The following is an 18,344-nucleotide window of genomic DNA, read 5'->3' as shown; positions in this document are numbered from 1 at the left end:
GTCAGGAGTCAGGTGTGGATTTGTCCATGACCACTGTCCGCAGAAGACTTCATGAACAATACAATACAATACAATACAAAAGAACGGAAATACAGAAGCTACACTGCAAGATACAAACCACTGGTTAGCCGCAAAAATAGGATGGCCAGGTTAGTTTGCCAAGAAGTATTTAAAAGAGCAACCACAGTTCTGGAAAAGGTCTTGTGGACAAAGGAGACGAAGATTAACTTATATCAGAGTAATGGCAAGAGCAAACTATGGAGGAAAGAAGGAACTGCCCAAGATCCAAAGCATACCATCTCATCTGTGAAACGCAGTGGTGGGGGTGTTATGGCCTGGGCATGTATGACTGCTGAAGATACTGACTCGCTTATCTTCATTGATGATGCAACTGCTAATGGTAGTAGCATAATGAATTCTGAAGTGTATAGACACATCCTTTGTGCGCAAGTTCAAACAAATGCCTCAAAACTCATTGGCTGGCGCTTCATTCTACAGCAAGACAATGATTCCAAACAAAGGTACACAAAATTGCTGGGGAAACTCAGCGGGTGCAGCAGCATCTATGGAGCGAAGGAAATAGGCGACGTTTCGGGCCGAAACCCTTCTTCCAAACATACTGCTAAAGCAACAAAGGAGTTTTTCAAAGCTAAAAAATGGTCAATTCTTGAGTGGCCAGGTCAATCACCTGATCTGAACCCAATTGAGCATGCCTTTTATGTGCTGAAGAGAAAACTGAATGGGACTAGCCCCCAAAACAAGCATACGCCAAGGATGTCTGCAATACAGGCACACAGGCCTGGCAGAGCATCATCAGAGAAGACACCCAGCAACTGGTGATGTCCATGAATCGCAGACTTCAAGCAGTCATTGCATGCAAAGGATATGCAAGATACTAAACATGACTACTTTCATTTACATGACATTGCTGTGTCCCAAACATTATGGTGCCCTGAAATAGGGGGGCTGTGTATAAACACTGCTGTAATTTCTACATGGTGAAACCAAAATGTATAAAAATTACCTTTATTAAAATTTGACAATGTGCACTTTAACCACATGTGATTTTTTTCTATTACAAATCTCAAATTGTGGAGTAGAGGCAAATTATTAAATGATCGTCTTTGTCCCAAACATTACGGAGGGCACTGTATATGTATTCTTGCTATCCAGATGGTCCAGAGTAGAGTGGAGAGCCAGTGAGATAACACCCGCTGTTAATCTGTTGTGACGATACGCAAATGGAAGCCATCCATAGAGATATAGGCAATTAATTTGCTTCTTCATGCCTGCCAAACCATTCTATATGATTTTGGCTGATGCTTTACCCGAATACTATATTCCTTCTCTTTCACCATACCCCAAATACATACAAAATACATAAGAAACCCAAGTCCTTCTTAAATACACTCAGGATCTTGGCCTCCAGAGCATTACACAATGGAAATTTCCTCAGGTTCACCAGCCTTCAAGTGAAGACATTTCTCTTCATCTTAATTCTAAGCATAATACCCAGCATTCTAAAACGGATGTGTGTGGGAAGGAACTGCAGATGCTGGTTTAAACTGAAGATAGACAAAAAGCTGGAGTAACTCAGCAGGTCTGGGGAAAGGGAAACGAGAGATATCGACGGTGATATAGAACAAAAGAACGAAAGATATGCAAAAAAGTTACGATGATAAAGGTAACACACCATTGTTAGCTGTGGGTTAGGTTAAAACGAATTGGACAATGAGACTCAACATGACAACTTTGAACCTAGTACAACGACTTGGGTGGGGTAGGGATGGAGAGAAATCTGATGCATGGGATATTTGAAGCTTGAGAAATCAGTATTAATAGTGCTAGGTTGCAAGCTGCCCAAGCGAAATAAGAGTTGCTGTTCCTCCAATTAGCATTTGGCCTCACTCTGACAATGGAGGCGGCCCAGGACAGAAAGGTCAGTGTGGAAATGGGAAGGGGAATTAAAGTGTTTAAGAAGGAACTACAGATGCTGGAAAATCGAAGGTACACAAAAATGCTGGAGAAACTCAGCGGGTGTAGCAGTATCTATGGAGCGAAGGAAATAGGCAATGTTTCGGGCCGAAACCCTTCTTTAAAGTGTTTGGCAATCGGCAAATCAGGTAGGCCCAGGCGGACGGAGTAAACGTGTTCAGCGAAATGATCGGCCAGTCTACGTTTGGTATCGCCGATGTAAAACTGATGCTATGTCTTGTCCTCCCAGTCAAGTGAAACATCCTATCATGTCCTTTTGTACATTTTAATTAGTTTGCTTTTAATTCTTCTAAACACAATAGTACAGCCGCTACTTCAGAGTGCTAGAAAGAGCTGGGTTCGATCCTGACTTTTAGAGTGCTGTCTGCGAGTTATATATTCTCCCTGTGACCACATGGATTTCCTACAGGTGCTCTGGCTTCCTCCCATATCCTAAAAGTGTGTGGATTTGTAGGTTAATTGGCCTCTGTAAATTGCCCCTAGTGTGTACGGAGTGGATGTGACAGTGGGATATCACAGAGCTAGTGCGAATGGGTGATTGTTGGTCAGCGTTGTCTTGGTGGGCCCCAGGGCCCATTTACATGCTGTATCTCGGAATGAAATTCTGGTGAATACAGGCCAAGTTGACCAAATCTTCCTTCATACAATGGTCGCATCACCTCAAAAGTTAATCTGGTGAACTTTTGCTGTTCACCTTCTACAGCAAATATTTCCTTTCTAAAGGAAGTCAACACTGTGGTCTCCAGGCTCTGTTAAATTGTAGCCAATGTTGGACTGTGGGATCAAAAATACATTCTATGCTATTTCTATGATATACTGGCAGGTCAGAGAAAAATATGGCAGCTTAGGAACATTGAAAAATAAGTTTGGCAATTACAGATGTGACACAGTAGCAGTTTCTCCAAGGTTAGAAACTTTAATCTTGGACCAAATGAATTGATTTTATGAATAATTGAGTACCGGCTGCTATTTTTCTCACTATAAATTGTTACATTAAAGAATGAAACAATATAGTTAAACAGTTAATTAAACAATTTGGATTCATAAATGCCACTTTTTTTTTCTTTTTTTAAAGTGGGCCATGGTCAGACATAATGAAACACTTTAAAGATGTGAAACATTAAAACTTGAACATCTGACCTAATTAAAGAGCACCCTCTTCTGGTCCTAGAAAATCTTGCAATTGAAGTTAGCTGGTGCCAGCATCCTTTCAGAGTTAAACTATGTTATGAACAGTTCCAAATCAAAACAAGTTAACCCTTACCTTAACTTCATCAGCTCGTCTAAAGCGCTTTAGTTGTCTCAGACGCATATATTCAGACTTAACCCGTCTTCGCCAGCAAACTGGTCCTTTTGCGGATTTCTTGCTCGCAAAACCCATGGTTATTTGACAGATAATCTTTCGTGAAACTTATGCTCTTCCAACCAGGAAAATGTTCTGCAAAAATTGTAATATCACAACACTTTATTACATACTGCAAATAAGAATTTTGTTGTTCTTTTTCAGTACATATGACAATAAAACATACTCTCTCACTTTCCAGGCTATTACGTTCTGCATACGATGCAAACTTCTACCTATGCAGCATACCCTTAATCCAAGGAAAGTCCCAGGAAATGTTTTAAATGGCAAGACTCGTATCAATCATTTGGTAATTCAAATTATTCAGCATTACTTTCTTTTGATATCCAATTGGCTTTCCAAATTGAATAAAGGTTAATCTTTCATTTAACAAAATATGTACTTGGGACCTTCGCACTGTACTCCGTTTGAGATATCCAACATAAAATAATTTAAAAAGGACAGAGCACTAGAGTAACTCAATGGGTCAGGCAGCATCTCTGGGAACAGAGGAGAGGCAGGACAAAGTCTGACAGGTGATAGGTTGACACAGGCAAAACTTTTGATAACAGATGGTTGGATCACAGGAAAGAGATTAAAACCAAAAGAGTGAGACAAAGGGATTAAAGTGTTGTGAATAGTAAAGCCAGAGGAAGGAATGTGGATGAAGGGGGAGGGGGGGGTCCTCGGGTTCATATTAAATCTTGCCTCTCTCACCTTAAACCGATGTCCTTGATTTTTCTCCAGTAAAAGCAGGATAAATAATTATTGAGGACAATGCCCATTTCCATTCACTCCAAATGTGGATGCCCACTTTGGTCTTTGAGGGCCCTATTCTCTCCCTTGTTACGCTTTCCCCTAATATACATAAAATCTCTTTGGAATTCTCCTTATTCCTCCTTGCCATACCAATCTCATGCCGCATTTTGTCCTCCTGGTTTCCTTCTTGAGTATTCCTCTGTATCCCCCCATATTATTCCAGGGGTTCACTAGATCCCAGCTGCTTGTATCTGATCCATGCTTTTCTATTTTCCATTCAGAGCCGCAATATCTCATCCAAGTTACCTACTTCTGTCGGCCATGCCCCTCACTCAAATATGCAGCCCTTCTAAGGGTCTAATATGGAGGTTTTTAAAATTAAGATACTCCAATCAACGTTTGCAAGCTCGTCTAATACTATAAAACATAGAACAGTAAAGAATGGGCCTTTCAGCCTACAATGTTTGTGCTGAACATGAGGCAAGATCATCACTTACCCATGTGCCTATAACCCAAAGCTGCCAAGTTTTGTCAGATCATTTCAGTATTCTAGTACCTGAAAATCAGTATTTTGCTCAGGAAATCAGTATTTTTACACAATGCCATTTTGCTGAATTTTTTTTTGTTTATTATGTGCAGTCATACCCATGTAAGAGTACAAGAATGCATAACTTTGCTACCAATTGATATGTCTTCTACGCACCTTATTTGACAGTGCATTCATTGCCATATCTTTGTATACTGCTGTTTGAATGGCTGCTTCCTGCTTTTAGCACCAGATGATGATGTAGAAGCCATTTTGGAAGCCTCCCTTTCTCGCTCTCTCTCTCTCCCTCCCTCCCTCCATCCATCCCTCAAGCCTTCCCTCCCCTTTCCCTCCCTCCCTCCCACCCACACTCCCTCTCTCCTACTTCCTTTTTTTCTCCCCCCCTCCCTCTCTCCACCCCTCCCTCTCTCCCCCTTGAGCCCACCCACCGCTCTGTAAAATCAAGGCCAATCCCAATGTACTACAATGCCACTGGTAACCTTTCAGAATTCTACCACTGCCTGAAAAATAATCAAAGGCTCAACTACCACTGAGAAAGAGAATTCCAAAGACTCGTTGTTATACGAGAATTTTGTGACGAACAGTCTGTGACCCATAGCGCTGTGGCCTATAGCACTATGTTTAAAGCCCATAGCGCTCCAGCTGGTAGCGCTATTTTTAGAACCCATAGCACTGTAGCAGACAGCTCTTAGTTTAAATTCCCATGCATTAAACTGACAGCGCTCTGTTTAAACCTTGAGCGGGACAGGCAGCCTGGAGAGAAGGAATGGGTGACGTTTCTGGTCGAGACCCTTCTTCAGAATGAACTGAACTCCGTATCTAAAATCCGGATTTAACGACACAAAACCGTACATTCGTTTTTCTAATCGCATTTACGTACAAAATACGGAAAATCCGTACTACTTGTCAGCTCTGATACCCATATACCTCCCTTACCTGCCTGTCCAAAAGCCCTTTAAATCCCACTAACAAATCTACTTCAACCACCACACCTGGCACACTCTCTGTGAGTAAAAAAAAAGGCCCCACACAACTACTTGAAACTTTGTCCCTCTCACTTTAAAGCTATGTCCTCTGGTATTTGATTTTTTCCATCCTAGAATTACATACTGTTTTTCAAACACACAAGCCTTGCATGAAATGCGAGGTACCTGCACTTCTATCAGGACTTCCCGCACCTTCTGATGATCAGGAGAAAACAATCCAAGTCTGTCCAACCTCTCTCCCTGTAGCTTATATCCCCCAAATCCAGACATAATTCTAGCAAACCGCCTCTGCACCCTATCCAAAGCCTCCACATCCTTCCTGTATTCCTGAAAATACGAAGTGATTCTTCTTGCACACTAACTAATCTCAATGACGGAGGCCTTTACTGTAAATATATATCTGTATGTTTTGCTTTATCTAATCTTCATAGCATCAGGATAACTTAAATGGAGACCATTGCCAATTTAGATTCCATTATGAAAAGCCCTGAAGCATCTGCCACCAAATTACTTAATGTTCAATGCTTTGATAGACAGATGTTCAAGAAACAATACTGGTGCAAATATTTACAAGAGTTCACATTTTCTCAATAAGCAAATACAAAGGGGAAAAAACAACACAAGATTTATCTTGAAGCAGTTTTTAAATTGGACGATGGATCTAAAATAATTCTGAAAACTCATTTGTTCAACAAGGAGAAATAGTCATGGCTCTTTGAATGGTAACTTGGGAACGTGCATCTATCTAGCAGATCAAATAGGGCAATGTGCTGATGTTTTTTTCCCCAAATCCAACCTACCTAAGATTGAACACTCACTCAAATCAGGATGAATTATCTGTCCAAGTCTCTGAAATAAGGCTTGAAGAGTGAGCAATGGAATAATAGAAATTCTGCCTCTAAACTAGAAACTGTAATGAGTACATTATTTTTTATTATAGTGCAAACCAAATAGGCAGCACAGTATCATAAAATACTGAAAACTGTTGCAATAACAGGGACCTAATCAACTAGTATATTCTCAGACATTGTTTATAGAATCCAGATTGAACATTTACAATTGAGCAAGTCAAAAACAATATTCACTTGGACATACCGTAAACACCAATTCACCAGCTTCTACATGCATTTGTTTTAAATGGCAATACTCATTATCAGTACTGAAATGTACAATATTTATTTTACAATATTTACTGTACAATAAAGAACAGTGCACATTCCAATCTGAAAAATGATTAAGTAGATTGCACAGCTATGCACAAATGCAAAGTTATAACTGTAATTCTAAACTAACTAACTTGAGAAACTACAGCCATGGGCTATCAGAACCACAAAACCACAATTGAGAAATTTAGAAAAAGGAATTTAATATTTGTATAGAGAAAATTAACAGCGCTCCCTTTCAGAAGTCATTTTCCTTGGCTAGAAAAGGCAAGAAGGGTTTAGCCAAGATTTATAAAATTATGAGTGGCCTAGATAAGGTGAATAGAAAGGATCTATTGAGCAACGACCTTACTGACGAGAGAGCACAAATTTAAGGTAATATGGATAAGAGAGCAGTTGCAGATTTTTTTTCCATTGTGGAAGTGGTGTGGAATTTACTACACTTCCTCCACTTACAAGTGAGCTGTTAGAATGTTCACAATAACGCTACTGACATTTATGGGTACCTGTCCTTCATTTACTAATTCATTTCTTGCTGTAACAATAAGCTCGGCCATGGAATTACACTGCATCACACCACCCTTAAACACCTCATCTACTGTAAGCATGGTTCAAGATGTGGACTCTTGTACAGCAGCGAGATCAAACATAGACTGCGCGATCATTTCGCTGAACATCTTGGCTCAGTCCGCCTGAACCTACCTGATCTCTCAGTTGCTAAACACTTTAATTCTCCTTCCCATTCCCACACTGACCTTTCTGTCCTAAGTCTTGCCCATTGTCAGCGAGACAAAACACAAATTGGAGGAAGTGTCTCATATTTCTCTTGGGCAGTCTAGTCCAGTGATGTGAATATTGATTTATTTCACTTCAAGTAACTCTGGCATTCCCTCTCTCTCTCAATCCCCCCCCCCCCCCCAACCCGTCGCACCTGCTTCTCGTTTTCACCCAACAGCTAGCAATGCCGTTTCTGTTATCATAGTTACTTTTATGCATATCTTTCATTCATTGTTCTTTATCTCTCTACATCATCTATATCTCTCGTTTCCCTTTTCCCTAACTAGTCTGAAAAAGTGTCTTGACCTGAAACATCACCCACTCCTTCTCTCCAGAGATGTTGCCTGTCGCACTGAGTTACTCCAGCTTTGAGTCTATCTACCCGTAATATTTAATTTATCCCTTTTGATTAATGAAAATTTCACTTAATGATATGCAAGGCAAATGGGAAAATATATAAATAGAAACCAGAGAGGCAACAGATGCATGGATAAGAAAGGTTTAGAGGGAATACGTCCAAACAGAGATGAATGGGACTAGCTTAAATGTCAAATCCTGGTCGGCATGGATGTCTCTATGACTCACTTGGATGAACATTTGATGTGCTGTCATATCCTTCAAGGCCAAGGGTTCTGGGGGGGAAAAAAACAATTGTCAAGTTTCAATTGCTTTTTTGGCCTAGTAGACTAATGAGTCATAAATACCTATAATTTGTTATCTGTGGAATTTAAAACATATTTGATTTGTGAAATAGATACCCACCACCCTTTTCTACCTTTTATTCGGCTAATCATTGCTATTGAATACAATTCTCAGCATATATTTGAGAAATCAAGCAGACAATTTTTTTAAACTAACTGTGTCAAAGAGCATGACAATAAAGTTTAACACTGCAACAGGATGATCCACACTTAGAACTCACCCAATAGTCATTATAATCCAAAGAGGACAAGTGAAGAAATATCTGGGGGGGAAAAACCAGTTGTGCTTCAGTTTAGTTTATTGTCATGTGTACCAAGGCTTTTGTTGTGTGCTGACCAATCAGCGGAAAGACAAACATGATTACAATCGAGCTATTTACAGTGGCCCTGACGGCATCCCCGGGCGCGTGCTCAGGGCCTGTGCAGCGCAGCTGACAGACGTCTGGACTGACATCTTCAACCTGTTACTTTCCCAAGCAGTTGTCCCCACGTGCCTTAAAACCACCTCCATCGTGCCAGTGCCAAAACACTCCACTGCGGCAAGCCTCAACGACTTCCGCCCAGTTGCACTTACCCCCATCATCACCAAGTGCTTCGAGAGGCTGGTCCTGGCACACCTCAAAAGCTGCCTACCCCCCACACTGGATCCCTATCAGTTTGCCTACCGCAAGAACAGGAGTACAGAGGATGCCATCTCAACGGCACTTCACTCCGCCCTCTCCCACCTCGACAACAGAGACACTTACGTAAGAATGCTGTTCATTGATTACAGCTCAGCATTCAACACCATTATACCATCAAAACTGATCACCAAACTCGGTAACCTGGGCATCGACCCCTCCCTCTGTAACTGGATACTGGACTTTCTAACCAACAGACCCCAGTCTGTTAGGTTAGACAAGCACACCTCTTCAACCCTCATCCTGAACACCGGCGTTCCACAGGGCTGTGTGCTGAGCCCCCTCCTCTACTCCCTCTTCACCTATGACTGCACACCTGTGCATGGTACTAACACCATCATCAAGTATGCAGATGATATAACGGTGATTGGCCTCATCAGCAACAACGATGAGTCGGCCTACAGGGAGGAGGTCCAGCACTTAGCAGCATGGTGCGCTGACAACAACCTGGCCCTTAACTCCAAGAAGACCAAGGAGCTCATTGTAGACTTCAGGAAGTCCAGGGACGGCACGCACACCCCCATCCACATTAACGGGACGGAGGTGGAACGTGTTTCTAGCTTCAGGTTCCTGGGAGTCAACATCTCCGATGACCTCTCTTGGACCCACAATACCTCAACTCTGATCAAGAAGGCTCACCAGCGTCTCTTCTTCCTGAGGAGACTGAAGAAGGTCCATCTGTCTCCTCAGATCCTGGTGAACTTCTACCGCTGCACCATCGAGAGCATCCTTACCAACTGCATCACAGTATGGTATGGCAACTGCTCGGTCTCCGACCGGAAGGCATTGCAGAGGGTGGTGAAAATTGCCCAACGCATCACCGGTTCCTCGCTCCCCTCCATTGAGTCTGTCCAAAGCAAGCGTTGTCTGCGGAGGGCGCTCAGCATCGCCAAGGACTGCTCTCACCCCAACCATGGACTGTTTACCCTCCTGCCATCCGGGAGGCGCTACAGGTCTCTCCGTTGCCGAACCAGCACCCCAGGAACAGCTTCTTCCCGGCGGCTGTCACTCTACTCAACAACGTACCTCGGTGACTGCCAATCACCCCCCCACCCCCCGGACACTTATTATTATTTATTCAAATCATTTGCTATGTCGCTCTTCCAGGGAGATGCTAAATGCATTTCGTTGTCTCTGTACTGTACACTGACAATGACAATTAAAATTGAATCTGAATCTGAGGTATAGATACATGATAAGGGAATGATATTTAGTGCAAGGTAAGGTCAGTAAAGTCCGATCAAAGATAGTCTAAGGGTCACCAATGTGGGTCTGAGGGTTAAAATATTGAGGAACACGTTTCAGTGACCAGTATTCACACAGCTGTTACACAACATCAATAGTCAATTTTGTAACTGTGCGGGAGGAATCATTGACTGTGACTAATCACTACGTGAAAAAGTGATGAATAGCAGTGAAACAATTTTGTTGCCTACCTACACAGAATCATTTCAGCATGGCTCGAGTCATCTGTGGCATTTTAAACCTTTGTGTGCTTCAGCAAAAAAGCTACCACCATACCAACACTACAGCTAACCTAATTGGGTTGCCTATTGTAGCAATTTCTTAACAGAGCATTTTACATAAGTAAAGATAGCGGGGAAGTACCAGAGCAGATTCATCAGAAATATGTCACTTTCAAGCTACACTTAGAAAATAATTATTCTGAGCTCATTTGGACACTACAATCAACCCCTTTAAAATAATGGGGAAAATAATCCACCATTTTGCAGAGTTCAACAATGTTCTCAGAAAATTCGGAATAAACCCAGAAAAAAGTGTTTTCAAAATAAAGATAACATGCATTCCACTATTACTAGTTGCCTTCCTTGATGTCTCAGCTGAGATGAAAGAGACAGCAGTAATCCCAGTCCATAATGCCTAGCCCATCATGGGTACTAACCTTGCTACCATTGAAGGGATCTATAGGAAGCATAGCCTCAAGGTGGTATATCATTGAAGACCCACACTATCCCAGCTATGCTTCCTTCTCACTGCTATCAGGAAGGTGGTACACGAGCCAGAGAACTGCTAATTCCAGGTTCAAGTGCAGCTGGTCACCAATTTCAGAATTATGGTGGAGTACGTACCCTAATCAACGTCAATTGTGCTGAAGTCGAGATGGTTGACAGCTTCAAGTTCCTAAGCATAATTATCACCAAAAAGGTGTTCAGTTTGATGCAATAGAAAATAAAACACAGCAACACTTCACCAGAAATATTAGGACATTCAGCAGGATTATAATGATTGGTACCAATTTATCTAAAAGCACCAATCAGGGTCCTCCTCTCCCCGTGACCTTCGGTTTCCTCCCACTCCAAAGACATACAGGTTTGTGGGTTAATTGGCTTGGTATAATGGTGAATTGTCTCTAGTGTATGTAGGATGGCATTAGTGTGCAGGGATTGCTGATCAGTGTGGACTCGGTGGGCCGAAGGGCCTGTGTCCGTGCTGTATCTCTAAAGTAAACCATGCAACCAGCCTCCACCCAAATCAAATGCATATATATTTCACTCTGCTTCAGGAAAGAAACCAACATAATCAAGTACCACTCACATCCCTGTCATTCGGGTAGAGGTACAAAGTTTGAAAGCACATACCACCAGATTCAAGAACTTCTTCCCCACTTTATTATGACTCTTGAACAGCCCTCTCTTAAACTAATCTTCCCAATCTACCTCATTGTAGCCCTTGCACTATTTTTATCTGCACTTTCCTAGTAACTGTAGCATTATATTCTGCATTGTTTCCTTTCTCTTTTTGCATCTGTTATAATCATTAATGGTTTGATCATATTCATGAATGTTTGTTTTACCTGGATAGCACAAAAACATTTGTTTTCCTTCATACTGCATTTTGGTTCACATAAACCAGCTTCTGTCCACCAACCATCAAATTCTTGAACACCCTGTAGATTTCACCTCAACCCCACCAAACCACTATATACTTTGTACTACTATGATTGCTTTGCATACTTTGGTATTTGCATTATCCTAATCCAGTTTACTTAGAATAATTTATAATTCATTATTGTTGCTTCTATTGTGCCTGTGAAACTGTAGCTGGAAAGAAATTCATTATTCTGCATACCAGTTAAACACTCTTGAATCTTGATGGGTGTCCTGTGGACTCCTGCAGTCAGCGGTTGGGAAATCAGTCAAAGCATTAGCTCATGGTAACATAAAGACAGACTGATGGTAATGGGAATGACACCTTAAATGGAATTAGTGTAGGTTTGATATAAATGGATACTCTTTGGTGAGCCAAAGAGCCTGTTCTTTGCTGGCATTAAATACTCAAAACATCACTAATTGAGACATCTATTTAATTTGTGATGTGACTAACACCTTTTCCTCTAACATATTCTATATGATTTATTTGGGGACCATTTCCCCTCACTACTACAATTCAATTTTTCCCATCAACATACAAATCAATTTAATTATTTACTGTTGTTTCAATAAATATTAAATTTAAGTCAAACATTTTGCATTAATTATTTTATTTCCCTCAATATAATGAAATTTAGTTTATCCATACCAGTTTACAGGATAACCAACATTTATTTCAGTCATTTAGATCTATCAATACTAGCCAGCAATAAAAATAGCCACGTCAATCTTTCATACTGGGTCCAACTGAATAGCTCTTTCATTCTTGAATCATTTTTATGCTGTTGAGTTTCACCATGTGTATTTCAAAGAGTTAATTATCATCGTATCAAGAAACTGACTTTTGAAGGTTTGATAGCGACATGGGAAATCAAGGTAATTCCTTAACCAAAACCTCCGGGAAGGCAAAGGAGAATGACTTTAAATTAGATCTCTATTTCAGATTAGTGTTTGACAATTTTGAGATTGTCTCAGAGACAGATGCTAGAATCTTGAGTAAAAACCAAACTACTGAAAGAGCATAGTGAGTCTGGCAGCACCTGTAGATGGAAATGGACAGATTTTGTTTCGGGTAGGAACCTTTTTTCAGACTGATGGAACAGAGGGGAGATTGCTGGGACAAAGGTGAGAGGAGGGGATGGAACAAATGGGTTCTCCATTTTTCTTTCCCCCCCATCATGCCCTTCCACCACTACTCTTAATTCTACAACTCACTCCACACCTTCCTTATCAAATTCCACCATAAGAAACCATCAATCTTCTCAGCACATCATCTCTCGTCTGCATTACTATCACCATCCTTCTCTCCCCTATGCGACTCGTCTGTCAATCTTGCTTATAGGTCCACCATTCATGTGAAGAAAGGTCCTGACCCAAAACAACATCTGCGCATTTTTGCTCACAATTGTCAGTGTCATCTTTATACAACAACCTGGCTGCTCAACACCCGGCTTGAGATCTAACTATTCCTTTGGTTTATGTTTCATTCGCAAGAACAATACTCAAGGCTTGATAGGAAAACAGTCAAGAAAATTAATGTTAGGAATGGAAGAGGTCATTGTACCATTGTTGCTTTTACATTTTTCCACAAAAGCATACTGCTCTGAAATAAATGATTTTCTGATGTAGGCTCACTAGTACGACATTCTCTTCAGTCAGTGCTCCTTTTAAATTAATTGTATTTAAATTCTGATTACAATCTTCTGCTGGATAAATTACTTTGTGTTGTGCTTTGAAACTTGGGTAAATATCAGTAATTAACTATTCTTGTATACATATATATTTTGAAGTTCAAAATCTGTTTAAATCTCATCTGCAACCATAAAACAAGTTGAATGTTATTGAAACGTGTGTCTTTCAGAACTACATCAAGTTTCCAAAGTCTACTGGGCATCTAATTGGAACAGGGTGGGGAGACAACATAAATTCTCAAAAGTATGCACAAGGCCATTTCTGCCTTGAGTCTTTTCCATCAAATGTGTTAATTTGCACTTCAGCATCATTAACCACTCATTTAAACCCGCAGTTCCTCTCTACTCTTCTGTACTTTCTTCTTCTTTTCCCACCAGGCGACCATGGAATTAAATCTTGGACCATTATCTACACAGGTACATTGCACCAGCTCCATCATCTCTTAAGTCAACATCCCTAGAATAGTTTCTAATTATAACTTGTTTCTATTTAAGTCATATCTTTATTTTTCCTAACCAAAGAACATCACTTTACATGTTAAAGTTTATATGTAAAAAAAATTTGAATCTTATTTTGCTTCAATTATCTTCTCATAACATTGTAGTACCTTGTCTACCTCAACTGTGGCCATATCCCTGGTGTGGTGGCATCTGTAATGCTTGTATTGACTTAATCACTGAAATTGTGAATAACTGATCTTTCCAATCAAGAGTAAAAACATTTCAGCCTAACTGATCCCCATATTTCTGTGGTTTTCATATCCATTTAGCTATGCTCCCTTACTCCACAATCTCTACTTTTCATCATAAACCTACACTGTGGTATATTCATAAAGGTCTTTGAAACTGTCAGTGTACATTTGTCATTATCATGACTATTGTTTTATCTCTTAAAATTAGATCAGGATTTGTTAACCACGGCTTATCCTTTATGCTTTAATAACCATAAATTTCAGTATTTTGACAATCATCATTGATCACTGCCAGATACTATTCACACTTTTTAATACAATCCCACAGCACAGCAGGGCATCAGCCCTACAACAGTTATCTAAAGGAATTATCTAACTAGTCCCATTATATTTTCCCCAAAATTATGCACTTTCCCATCTCTAGCCATTTTGATAACTCGAGAGATGGCTCATTACATTCCTTTTTTGTCATCTATTTTAATTTTAACAGGTGCAAAAGTATTTGTTGGGATAATAGCGAAGAATAGAAAGTGCAAGTTAACTCCCAATGCCATCAAATGTATCATAAGTACAGATGGCAAAACTCGGCTGTTAATTAAAATGAGAGTGCATTGTATTCCATTCCCCCGCGCCCTAACCTACTGGGCAAGTGCCAGATTAAAGAAGGGACCACTCTACCCGTTTGGTGCTCCCCATCAAAGTTGCTCGCCATGGTTGAGGGCTGTTTCGCCCACTTGCCCCTCGCTGCAAGAGGCCGCCGCCGCCGCCGGTGGGCGCGAGGGGTCAGGTGAGGTTCGCGCCTCTCACTGGCTTCTCGCGCCGGCCGTTGGGCTTCAAACCCGGACGCCCGCTCCCGCCGTCTGCCGGTCCCGGGACCCGTGGGTTGGTGCAGATCTAGGCGGGGGATGGGAGAGGGAAACAAAGGCTCTCGCCGCCGCCGCCGCCGCCCTCTTACCGGGAATGAGAGGCAGCTGAGCCGCGTCCGCGTCCGCTTCCTCCTCCTCCTCCTGCTCTGCCGACGAGCGGGGGCCAACTTGGAGCGGAAACTTTGCAAGAGTTGTGTCGGGCGAGTTCGCACCGCGGGCTACGATGCAGCGAGCGAGCGAGCGTCGGCTGGGTAGCAGGTAGCCGGTACTATGTCTGTCTGTCTGTCCGGCCGGCTCTTTGTCCCGCTGCGGCGCGGCTCGACACCCAGCTCTTTACTCTTCTTTTCTTTCTCTCTCTTTTGTCTTCCTTCTCCGCCCGGATAGAGCGCGAAAACAGCGCGGCCAACCCGATCAAACTTTGCTGAGGGCCCTGAACAAGCGGCGTCGCCGTTGGCTGGGAGGCGACAGCTCCCCTCCAACCGGCGGGCGGCTCGCACGGGAGTGTGGGATGCGACCATGTGGTGCCCAAAGATCTTAGAGCAGAGCTCTGCGTTGGTGGTGCCTCTTTGTGGGTCGTCGGGCTCTTGCTGGCTTTGTGCAGGAAGCGACTGCAGATGCTGCTTTGCACCGAAGATAGACACAAAGATGCTGGGCAGTAACTCAGCGGGACAGGCAGCGTCTCTGGAGGGAAGGAATGGGTGTCGTTTTGGGAGGCTGAAGAAGGGTCTCGACCCGAAACGGTGCCTATTCCTTCCCCCCAGAGACGCTGCCTGTCCCGCTGAGTTACTGCCCAGCATTTTTGTGTCCATCTTGTTGTTTTATTTTTGCTTCGCTACGGCGTTGAGTAACTGAGTTTTCAGCAGCGAGGGGTAAGGCGAGTCAGTAATGTCAGTGTCCGACCTAGAGTGGATGCCTGTGCGCGCCGGGCCGAGCCAGACTGGGTAGACATGTAACATCTATTTATGGTGGCATGTCTGAAATCAAGGCTCTGAGGACCATTGGATACTGTCGACGTCTCTCCCGTCTTGATCGCATGTTTTGAAAGATTGAGTCCACTCGTGTTCCGAAGTCACCCCATTTTGTAATATATGAATACATAGATACATAGACAATAAGTGCAGGAGTAGGCCATTCGGCCCTCGAGTCAGCACCGCCAATCAATGTGATCATGGCTGATCATCCACAATCGGTACCCCGTTCCTGCCCTCTCCCCATATCCATTGATTCCGCTAGCTTTAAGAGCTCTATCTAACTCTCTTTTGAATGGAACCAGTGAATTGGCCTCCACTGCCTTCTGAGGCAGAGAATTCCATAAATGCACTACTCTGGGTGAAAACGTTTTTCCTCATCTCAGTTCTAAATGGCCTACCCCTTATACTTAAACCGTGACCCCTGGCTCTGGACTCCCCAACATCAGGAACATGTTTCCTGCATCTAGCATGTCCAATCCCTTAATAATTTTATATGTTTCTATGAACACCTCTCATCCTTCTAAATTCCAATCGCTCCATTCTTTCATCATATGATAGTCCCGTCATCCCTGGAATTAACCGTGAACTTATGTTGCACTCCCTCAATAGCAAGAATGTCCTTCCTCAAATTAGGAGACCAAAACTGCACACAATACTCCAGATGTGGTCTCACCAGGGCCCTGCATAACTGCAGAAGGGGGTTGGGGGAAACTTTTTCTAATCTCTTACCTTGACGGAGATGCCATTTTTTTCCGTATCGTATCTCCGTCCACACTGCGGCTTAACATTGAGGAGTTGGCAGCCTTTGCTGGAGACCAACCAGGAGCTCCACCGCGGGTGCCTGCAGACATAACATCTTGGAACCCGCGATCCCTTGGCCAGGGATCTACCGCGGGTGCCTGCGGACTTTAACATCGTGGAGCCCGCGATCTCTGGTCAGAGACTGACTTTGGGAACTCCATGCCGCAGGAGCTTCAACCGCCCCAACGCGAGAGCTTCGATCGTCCCGACGTGAGGGCTTCGACTGCCCCGACTGCGAGAGAAGAATGAGGGAAGAAGATTGGACTTTATTGCCTTCCATCACAATGAGGAATGTGGGGAGTCCGCTGAGGTGGATGTTTATGTTAACTTTTATGTAGTTGTGTGTCTTGTTTTTTTTTTAATGGTATGGCTATATGGTCATTCGCAGATCACTCTACCTTAATTGGTACACGTGACAATAAAAGACCTTTGAAAGCTTTGAACTCCTCTCATTATGAAGGCCAACATGCCATTAGCTTCACTGCCTGCTGTACCTGCATGCTTATTTCAGTGACTGATCTACAAGGACACCCAGGTCTCATTGTACTTCCCCTTTTCCTAACCAGACATCATGCAGATAATAATCTGCCTTCGTGTTCTTGCCACCCAAGTGGATAACCTCACATTTATCCACATTATACTGCATCTGCTATGCATCTGCCCACTCACCCAACCTGTCCATGTCACCGTGCATCATCATAGCATCTTCACAGTTCACACTGCCACCCAGCTTTGTAAATCTGCAAATCCTCTGCAAATTTGCTAATGTTACTTTTAACTCCTTCATCTGAATCAGGGGTCGGCATCCTATGGCCCCCGGGCCGAATGTGGCCCGTAACCCAAAATCATCCTGCCCGCAAGTGGATTTTTCCCCCCCGTAATCATCCGGCCCGCCGAGCTCCTGCCCCGAGAGCGGCCAAGCTCTGGCTGAACTGCATCCTGCGCGAAGCTGCCTGCTTGGCCGCGCACCTTCTGTGAACACGTTTAAGAAAGAACTGCAGATGCTGGAAAAATCTAAGGTAGACAAAGATGCTGGAGAAACTCAGCGGGTGAGATATGCGAGGATTGCATGAGGCTGCCTCACCCACTGAGTTTCCTCAGCATTTTTGTTTACCTTCTGTGAATACATGATTTGACGCCTGCCATCTGAGGCGGGATGGGAGCGGAACCCATGTGTACACGTGATAGATATGGCCCGCCATCCGCTCACAGACATGTGTCCCGGCCCCTATGCAGAACAAGGTTGCCAACCCCTGATGTAAACCATTAATATATATTGTAAATAGCTACAGTCCCAGCACCAAGACTTGCGGCATCCCACTAGTTACTTCCTGCCATTCTGAAAGAGACCCATTAATCCCTATCTTTGTTTCCTGTCTGCCAACCAATTTTCTATCCATGTCAATACCCTACCCCCAATACCATGTGCTCTAATTTTGGCCTCTAATCTCTTGTGTGGGACCATATTAAATGCTTTCTGAA

At 42.8% G+C, this 18,344-nt stretch overlaps 1 protein-coding gene across 6 annotated transcripts in view; it reads right to left on the bottom strand.

Moving 5' to 3' along the window:
• ezh2 (enhancer of zeste 2 polycomb repressive complex 2 subunit) overlaps window positions 1-15,572 on the bottom strand; it is a 53,115-nt gene extending 37,543 nt beyond the window's left edge. Inside the window, exons 1-3 of one of the 6 annotated variants that reach the window (XM_033050277.1) lie at window positions 15,180-15,572; window positions 8,155-8,201; window positions 3,260-3,433 (exon numbers count right to left, since the gene is read on the bottom strand). In XM_033050277.1, the coding sequence (XP_032906168.1) occupies window positions 3,260-3,376 (117 nt within the window). In that variant the 5' untranslated portion in view covers window positions 3,377-3,433; window positions 8,155-8,201; window positions 15,180-15,572. Of the gene's footprint in view, window positions 1-3,259; window positions 3,434-8,154; window positions 8,202-8,491; window positions 8,514-14,902; window positions 15,028-15,179 lie in introns of those variants that run through there. The other 5 variants (XM_033050318.1, XM_033050310.1, XM_033050293.1 and 2 more) reach the window with 5 other exon arrangements.
• Window positions 15,573-18,344: the final 2,772 nt, after the last annotated feature.

This window comes from Amblyraja radiata, chromosome 2 (assembly GCF_010909765.2).
Source record: "Amblyraja radiata isolate CabotCenter1 chromosome 2, sAmbRad1.1.pri, whole genome shotgun sequence".
NCBI classification, from domain to species: domain Eukaryota; kingdom Metazoa; phylum Chordata; class Chondrichthyes; order Rajiformes; family Rajidae; genus Amblyraja; species Amblyraja radiata.
Note: the sequence above shows the minus strand (reverse complement) of the source record. Positions and strands in the feature narration are given on the sequence as shown.